This window comes from Cryptomeria japonica, chromosome 9, assembly GCF_030272615.1.
Source record: "Cryptomeria japonica chromosome 9, Sugi_1.0, whole genome shotgun sequence".
Lineage (NCBI taxonomy): Eukaryota > Viridiplantae > Streptophyta > Pinopsida > Cupressales > Cupressaceae > Cryptomeria > Cryptomeria japonica.
The window spans coordinates 580,355,918-580,365,319 of record NC_081413.1 but is presented as its reverse complement, the minus strand read 5'-3'; the positions used below and the strand labels follow the sequence as shown (position 1 = coordinate 580,365,319).

Sequence of the window (9,402 nt, the reverse complement as noted above, 5' to 3'; positions counted from 1 at the left end):
ATTTACTATATGAGGTCATCCATTTCACATAGACACGCCTTCGATGTACCTAGCGATTACACTTTGGTATCGAATTGGTACACTAAAGAGGTGCAGACTTGGTCAATTAAGGAATTTTGGTCTATTTTTTTTAATCAATTTTAAGATTATATTAATTCGACTATTGTCTATCCAACCCTTGAATTGCATATAAAACCATATTTATTTATTAATTCAAATAAAAAACCATTGCTTTTGTATTTTAAATTAATTGATAAATATGATCACATGTGCATTATAGAGGCTGGATAGACAACACACATAAACATCAAAATTAATATTTTTTAGTTTAATTTTTAGAAACATTTATAATGAGTATTGAGCGGGAAACACTATTCTCAAGGGAAAATGTGAGTAGAGAAAATAATAATGAAAAAACCAATAGAAAATAGATTTGACGGTTGCAATCATCTTGTATGTTTTCCATTAAAAATTTTATTGGTTCCTTTAAAAAATTCAATTGATTCTTTGTTGTGGGACAAAATCTTCTTTATATAACCGAGACCTTTTTTACATTAACATGTACACTATATGTATATTAACTATGTGGATTATAAAATAAATTTTTATAGAATAATAATTCTTGTAAAGTATTATTTATATTATATGGATAATTTTATATGAAATATTCCAATATGAAGAATGAAATGATGAAGTGGAGAGGCAGAGAGGAGACTCTAGGGTTTCAATCGGAGATGGGGATGCTGAATCCGATGAAGATGAAGATGGTGATGATTCACTCCTTGTTGCTCAAGCTTTTTTTGATGAGTTGGCGGTCTTTGCTGGCATCCAATGTGGGAAAGTTGGAGTTCCAAACAGAGATGAGGATTCCCTCCTTTGGGTTGTGGCTGTTCCTGTTGTGGCTTACACAAAATGTTCTAGGTAAATTCCTGTTTTGGACCCTTCTTCAGGGGCTCCCAGGTTGCCTGTGTGAGGGGTCTTTATCTTTGCCCTTGTCTTTGGTATTGCTTCCTTTGGGCGGCCCTCTATTGCATTGGTCATGGTCTACTTTCTAGTATGACGTTGTTGTTCTCAGATCCGTGTCTATGGTGGGTTGTGTTGATGGAATTTTTGTCTTTGGAGCCTATGCATGGCTTATTGGAGGTTCAACTCATGTAGTGAGTTTATATTTTTTTCTAAGGCCTTTGTTTGGTCTACTGCTTCTCGCCTCTTGCTTGTCAGCGTCCTTGACTTGGGAGGCAAAGGTTCTTGGTGCTAAAGCTATGTTGTGTTCTATGCTCTTTGGGAGGTGCTTTCCTTTTACTTTCTCTATTGAGGTGGGGGTTTTCAGTTTGGGCACTCCTTCAACCTCTGGCGAGCCCTTTGTAGTGGGCATGGCATGTCTCCTAAGTCCTAACTGCTTTTGGGCTTATATAGGTGGCTTTGGTGCTTGTGAGTGCAGGTTTTTTCGTGGCTGAGGGTCTTGCTACCCCTTTTTTTTTGGGTTTAATTGATCTTTGTTATTTTTTGGGATAGGGCTTGGAGGATAACTTGGTCATTTATTAGGAAGCTTCATTTGGGTTTCCCTCTGAAGTTGAGTGCCTTGTGGGTAAGGTCTTTAAGGCACCCCAAGTTTTTATGGTTTCTTATTTGAAATGGTGTTGCATTAATGGGGCTTTCTTTGCACTTTCTTCCTATAGAGGTGGTGCCATTTTCTATTGAGGAAAAGATGGATAGTGCTAGAGAAGTTGTGTGGTGCTTCTTGGGGGTTGTTGATGCCCTATTTTTTGGTTGCGCGGAAGTTGTTGTTGTCCCTTTCTTTGTTGTAACCATCAGAGGTGGAGATCTTGAATGAAAATGAAAGCTCTGTGTTGGACTTTCTCAAGATTAAGGTTATGGGAGCCTTGTCAAAACCCATCGGTAAGGTTGAGGGAGCCTGGAAAAACCCTACACTCATGTTTGTTTGAGTTGTATGTTGGCTTTGGCCTTCTTGTTTTACATTTAGCTCCTCAATGTGTTAATATTTGATGTTAGGCTATGGTTGGGCTGCTAATTGTTGTTGTTGTATCTTGTTGCAACTTTCTTTCTATGGGTTCCAGATCTATGTAAAATATGACAGTTTTAGGTCCCTTCAAAACCTATTGTATGAGTTTTCGAGTCCCCTCAAAACCTGTATGAACCTTAATTGAAAACTTTATATGAAATATTTTTATTCATTTTTTTATTGATGATTTTATTCATAGATAACGAAGTATATACATTTTTAATTTGTTTTAGAGTAGTTTAATTGTGGCCTTATTTGATTTTCGAGTAGTTAAATTCATGTTTTTTCTATGGATTTTGTCAATATATATTTGTTCATATTATTTTTTGGATTGTGAAAAGGAAAAGATAATTAATTTTATTTATAAATTTGTAAAAAAATTGAATTTTTTTTTTTTTTTTTTGAAAAAAGGGGGTAAAAATTTATTGAATCAACCATCAAAGTACAAAAAGCAGGGGCCAGGAGCCCGAAAGAGAAAACAACACCAGAAGAAAAAACCCCCAAAAGGGGCACAACTAACTATCCATATCTTCCTTGACCAGATTCTCAAAATCCAAAGCACACTCCGGAGGCAGGTGAGTCCAATCTCCCATCCTCCATCCCTCTCCACGATCAGAAGCCCACTTAGCCAGGCAATCAGCAGTCTTATTCCACTCACGAGGAACATAGCAAAAAGAGACATCATCCAAAGAGACGCTCAACCTAAGGATTTGTCTACCCACCACTGCCAGATGCCAATCCACATCTTCCATCCGTTGCAAATTCAGCATATCCACCACCACCTGAGAGTCAGACTCACAGATCATCTTGCTCCATCCGAGAGCACACCCTCTTTCAATAGCCATGAACATAGCAAGTGCCTCCATGTAATTATTGGTTTGAATTCCCTTATATTCAGAGAAAAAGAAACTAACCTTACCCGAGCTATCCCTACCAATTCCTCCAACCCCAGCATGCCCGGGATTTCCCCTAGAAGACCCATCAGTATTGATCTTGAGAGTCCCACTAGGGGGGGGGGACCACTTTCCTTCCCTACACACCCTCCTTTTAGCTTTCCTGCTTCTAGTTTGTTGTATCTTCCAAGGAGCACCACTAGGATCAGCACCTAGAATGTTCAACTTTTGAACCACTCTCACATCTCCAGGAGCAATATCCTCCGAGAGATCACACTTCACAGCAAGAGTCTCCTGTAGCATATTTATTACTTGCAGCCACACCTGTTGCACCCTCCTTGGCTTATCTTGGAAGATCCTACGATTCCTTTCCAGCCACACCTGCCAGATAATAAATCCTGGACCAATATCCCAAGCCACCTCCAGAAAGGAAGTCTTAGAAGGGGGTCTACCAAGACTGTTCCAAAACTCAACCAGAGAGTGAGGATGAAAACATGCATGCTCCCAAGCTTCCCACCACCAGTGCCAAACAACCCTAGTGAAAGAACATTGGAAAAAGAGGTGCGAACTATTTTCTTCACTTTGATTACATAAAGTGCAGATAGAGGGCCCATGAAAGCCCCTATTCTGGAGATTCTCCCAGGTAAGACATTTATTTTGAACCACAAGCCATAAGAAGAAATTGCACTTGGGCCAAGCCGCCTTATTCCAAACTTGTTTCCACCACGATATTTCAATCCTGTCAAAATTTTGTCTTTCCAACTCTTGATAGCCTGAGGCAACTGAAAACTTCCCTTTTGGATTGGGACTCCAGGCGAGGGTATCAGCTCCTCTTAAAGAGTTACACACTTTACCAGCAAGAATCCTAACAAGAGTCTCTCTCTCTCCCTCAGAACCCCCAGGAGGCCATTCTTGGGGTTCTTTCCATCTGGCAACCTCGCCCCTTCCCACTCTTAAAAACACCTTAAAATCCTCAACCTTACTCCAACCTGCAGTAAGGAAACTGTCACATAAAGGTTGAAGGTGGGGGTATTGAGATAGAATAGGAGGAAATCCATCCCAAGAATCCTCCCAAAACAGGGCATCCGAACCGCTATTGCAAATCCAGAAAAGACCATTTTTAACTAACTGCGCCCCTTTCTTCAAAGTCTCCCAAATCATGGACCCTCTTCCAGTCAGGCTGTACCTTGGAACCTCTTTCCCATTCACCCCACCAAGATACTTAACATTAAGGATTTTAGCCCAGCCTTGATCTTGGCTTATGCACCATCTCCAAAATAGCTTAGCAGCAAGAGCCCAACCATTCCAACTTGTTTTCCTCAAACCAAGGCCACCATCCTGCTTTGATCTGCAAACACAATCCCATTTGACCAAACTCCATTTTGAGGACAACAGATTACCTGTCCATAAAAATTGCCTGGACAGGGCATCAAAGTCCTTAAAGAAACCAGCAGGGGCTGACTGCACCAGACACTTGTAGATAGGAAGAGCTTGGATCACGGACTTCAAAAGAGTCATCCTACCAGCAGTTGAGAGCCACTGGTGAGTCCAGTGACTCACCTTGCTTCGAAGCTTATCCAAAATCTCTTGCCAAACACCCCTCAATAACTTTTGGTCTGAAAGAGGGATGCCAAGATACACTAAAGGAAGCTTTCCAATTTGAAACCTCAAGATATGCGCAATCCGAGCTTGAATAGAAGCGGGGGTATTAAAGAAGAAGATTTGTGACTTTTCTTCATTAATCTTCTGTCCTGAGGCTTTCACATAAATATCCAAAGCTCTTCGGAAACTAGCTGCCTCCTGAATTCTTGCAGCACCCATCAAAGATGTATCATCCACAAATTGGAGGTGAGAAGAAGGAGGAATGTCATGCCCCCACTTCCAACCTTGAATCCCTCCCTGACTAACTTGAGACTTGATAAGTCTTCCCAATCCTTCTGCCATCAGGATGAAAAGGTAAGGGGAGAGAGGATCCCCTTGCCTAAGGCCTCTGGCTGCACCAAATAAGTCTGAAGGTTCACCATTAATCAGGACAGCATAAGAAGGTGAAGTTATGCAGCTCATAACCCAGCTAATCCATTCCTGACCAAAACCAAAGGCCTGTAAGATTTTCTGCAAAAAACTCCATCTGACTCTATCATAAGCTTTGGCCATGTCCAACTTTATGAACATAGCTTTTTCCTTGGAGGCAGCCATAGAGTGCATAGCTTCAGCCGCTATGATAACCCCATCCAAAATTTGTCGTCCTGTAACAAAGCCCCCTTGCTCCTCAGATATTAGGTTATTGAGCCATGGCTTTAACCGTTCAGCTATCACTTTTGTAATTATTTTGTACATCACATTGCACAAAGCAATAGGTCTAAAGAAATTGAGGGAGTTAGCTCCTTCCTTCTTTGGGATGAGAGCCAGGAAAGTTGCATTCAAAGCCTTAAGCATCTGCTTGTTGCGAAAGGATTCCTGCACCACTTCAAAGAGGTCCATCTTGACAATCTCCCAAAAGGCTTGAAAAAACTCTATAGGAAAACCATCTGGTCCCGGGGCTTTACCCTTTTTCATTCCAAACACAACGAGTTCTATCTCAGATAGAGTAATGGGCTTAATGAGAGCCTCATTCATTTCAGGAGTGACCAAGGAGGGAATGCAAGCCAGAACAGAATCCTCCTCAGCCCTAGCCAGATCAGAGTCTTCTGAAAACAGACTCCCAAAATATCTAGTAGCCTCCAAAGCAATCTCCCTATGAGAGGAAAGCAGAATCCCTTCAGCCGTCGTGAGAGAATTGAGAACGCTCCCCTTTCTTCTGTCCTTCACAGTGTTGTGGAAGAACTTAGTATTTCTGTCCCCTGCCTGGAGCCAATCAATTCGAGCTTTTTGCTTCCAGTAAATCTCTTCTCGGAGCTCCCATTCCTCTAGATTCTTTACGATTGCAGCTTCTTCTCTATATAGCTCATCAGATAAGCCCTGTTCTCTGATTTGGCGAGTAATATAGTCCACCCTCAGTTGCGCTTCTCTCTTCTCTCCAAAGAGATTTCCAAAGCATTCTCTGTTCCACCTTTTCAGCTTAAACTTAACATACTGCAGTTGCTTGACAAAAGAAAACATAGCAGTGCCATAAGCAGGCTTCCCTTCCCTCCACCAAGCAATGATATAATCCTGGAGAGAAGCCTCCCTCAACCACATAAGCTGAAACTTAAAGGATGGATTCTTTGTCCTCTGAAACTTAGAAGCAGTCAAAAGAATTGGCCAGTGATCTGAGCCCCTCCAGTCCAAAATTTCTGAACTAGTAATCCAACTGTCTGCTATCCAAAAACAAGAAACCAGGAACCTATCTAATCTTTCCGCTATCGCTTCCGCCCCACATCTCCTATTATTCCAAGTGAACAACCCATTGGAAGGTGTGATGTCCACCACCCTCAAGCTTTCAATGTTACTCCTTAAAAGGCCTGCTGAGGGATCGAGCTTGGGATTACCTCCCCGCTTCTCTTCCAAACTTAAAACAACATTGAAATCTCCTGCTAGAATCCAAGGGAATAGAGGGGCAAGAGAGCGGACATAGCCTATATGTGACCAAAGCAAAGTTTTTCCAATAAAATCAATCGAAGCATAAACATTAGTGAAGAGAAGAATCTCACCAGTTACACAACACGTGGCCACCAAGGAAATAGCAGATTTGCTAGAGACCCACCACAGCGGGACCAGCTTGCGAGGATCCCATAAAAGAGCCAATCCCCCAGAACATCCTTGAGCGCCAATGCACTGGCAAAGACATCTCGGTCAAATCTTAGCAGCCGTATCATGCATCCTATCAATGGATAACTTAGTTTCCTGAATAAAAACCACCTCAGGCGAATGAGACTTAATCAAATCCCGAATAGCTTTTTGTCTAGGGATGCTATTCAATCCCCTTACATTCCATGAAAGAACAATCATTTCTGATGAAGAGGGAAGTGGGAGTCAATGGTCTTCACAGAACCAGACTCCACTAAAGTCTCTCCCACCAATTTCACCTTTTCTTGGTCTTTCTTTCTTCCCACCTTAAGAGTCTTCTCTGGGGTGTCTTTTCTAATGGTTTTTTGATGAATACCTAAAAAGGAAGGGGAACCCTTGTTTTTGCTCTCCTCCTGCCGAACATTACCGGTGCAAGCCTTGGTTCGGGCATGAGCAGAAATCTCTTGTAGGTCCTTGTCTCCACTGGTTTCCAGCTCCTCAACAGGTCTCACAGGAGTAGTTGTGTCCATCAGAGCACCAAGCTCTCCCTCCTGTGGATCGACCAGAGCAACATTGTTCTCCTCCCCACCTATTTCCTTTGCTTCCAAGAGCTCATGGCTAACCGACATGTTAGCAATGGTTCCATCAAACTGTTCCAAGTCATCCAACCCATCAAACCTATTGAAAACCTCATCTGTCTGTCTGTCCTTAAAGGTCCTCTTTTGGCCGCGACCCCTATTACGCCCTCGTACAGGGATAAAGCCCTCTGTGTCCTCCCTCATAGGGGCCTTCCCTTTAGCTTGGGTGTGAGGAGCACCAGCCAGCCCTATTTTTGAATTCTCTGTAAGTTTTGATTTGGGGCACACCCTCTGCAAATGCCCATATTCATGACAAAAGCGGCAACGAAACGGTAACGTTTCATAGTCAAGTTGCTGAATCCATGAACTTGACCCCAACCGAATTTCGATAGAATCAGGCAAGGGTTTATTCAAATCAATTTCGACACATACCCGGGCATAGGTAATTACCTTCTTCTCCATAGTTTGTCTCGAGGGACCAACTGGTTTTCCAAGCTGACTAGCAACTAAACTAAAGATGTCCTCCCTCCAGAATTCTAAAGGAAGCCATGGTAATCTCACCCAAACCAGAACCTGCGAAGGAAGCTCTTCTGTGGGATTGAATCCCACGTGCCAAGGCTTAATGAAGAGACCCACTTGATTGTAGAAATAGGGCCCTCCTTCAAAAACTTTATTCCTGTCTGACATGCAAGAGAAAACCACTTGAAAATAGCCATTGGCTGCCAACAAAACATCCATCTCCCCCTCTGGAGACCAGGTACGCCGAGCCCATGATTCCAAAAAAGACAAGGATACTCGAATCCCTAGAAACTTACAGATCAGAGCATGCTTTGATAAATAGTTGATATCATCCGCAATAGCTTCAGGTTGGATCTCAACAACCGGCCGATTATCACTCTTGGCCAGGCACCTATTCACCTTTGAGGGCCTAAAACTTCCAGACAGACATGAGGATTCTCCCATGCCTGTTCCAGACTCACCAAAAATAGGATTTGTATGCTGTGGAGCCGAAGGATTGTTTCTCACCACCGTCTCCTTAAAAGACAACCCCATACCACCAAGGGTGATCCCGATCGGGGCCATGCAAGGCCTGGAACAAATAACCCCAAAGCCCAAAACGCGCCTGAGAAGAGTGCAGAAAAACCCAACCTCCCTCCACCAAGCTTCAAACCACCACAAAAATCCGCAGCCCTCTCACAGACACTAGAAAACCCCCCGACCACCACGAGCAGATCTCAAAACGCACGGAAAGAAGCAGAAAAACGCAGCCAAAACGCACCAGAAACAAGCAGAAAACGTGGTCACCCAAGCCACTACCCCTGCGCACTAGATCGCCCCTCCAAACAGCCCCCAGCACAGAAGAATCAAAGCACAAAGCGCGGCTAGGGCAGAGAAACCCTAGCCCGCGCGCACGCACCAGCACGCCTTCTCGAAACTCGCCATCCGTAAAAAAATTGAATTGATTTTAGAATAATTTTATTAATATTTTTGAAGTGTTTTTAAAATGAAATTCAAAGATTGTATTTGATTATGTTGTTCCAATTTTTATAAAAATAATATTATAAGCATATATGTTTAAATAAATTCTTTAAAAATTAAACTTGATGGATAATATAACAAGAAACATACTATTATTTTTGCTAATTAATCTAGTAATAAATTTTTAAAATATTTAAAATGATTCTTGATATATTTACTCTATCATCTTTCACCAAATAATTTGGCTTGGGAGTGTTCTAACTAGCCATAAGGTGGAAAAACCTTAGCAAATCTTGAATGTATTTTTTTTTATCGAGGTCCAGACCTGCGAGCACGACAGCCCAGCAAGGGCATGAAGCTCGCGAGCAACCTGCCCAGCGAGGGCCTTCACAAAGTAATTTTTGCCACCCGATACGAGGGCACGAGCCAATAGGTTGAACCTCTTCGGCTAAGAGCCAAGGACTGAGGGATATCCATTCCATCAAATTCACCCGGGGCACGATCCCGACATCATCCCTTATGATGTCGGAGCCTTGCACTCAGCAAGACTTGATCCCCAATGGGCTCATTTATACTATATGTATAGGCAAAGAAAAAGAAAACCAAGCTATTCACATATATTGACTTTGATTGCTACATTCTAATGCAGCCTTTCAAATGTATATATTTAATGTGCTTATATCCACTAGCACCATATAGGAACCTCAAAAGCCAATTCCTATTT

General features: G+C 42.3%; 1 protein-coding gene across 1 annotated transcript; it reads right to left on the bottom strand.

Annotated features, from left to right (window-relative positions):
- Nucleotides 1-6,839: 6,839 nt before the first annotated feature.
- Nucleotides 6,840-8,252, bottom strand: LOC131042571 (uncharacterized). The gene has a single exon (XM_057975886.1). The coding sequence runs from the start codon at nucleotides 8,250-8,252 to the stop codon at nucleotides 6,840-6,842; it is 1,413 nt and encodes a 470-aa protein (XP_057831869.1).
- Between the last annotated feature and the right edge of the window lie 1,150 nt (nucleotides 8,253-9,402).

What these genes read in the sequence shown, in the direction of transcription:
- LOC131042571 (XM_057975886.1), bottom strand. Translation starts at nt 8,252, where the DNA reads ATGGGGTTGTCTTTTAAGGAGACGGTGGTGAGAAACAATCCTTCGGCT.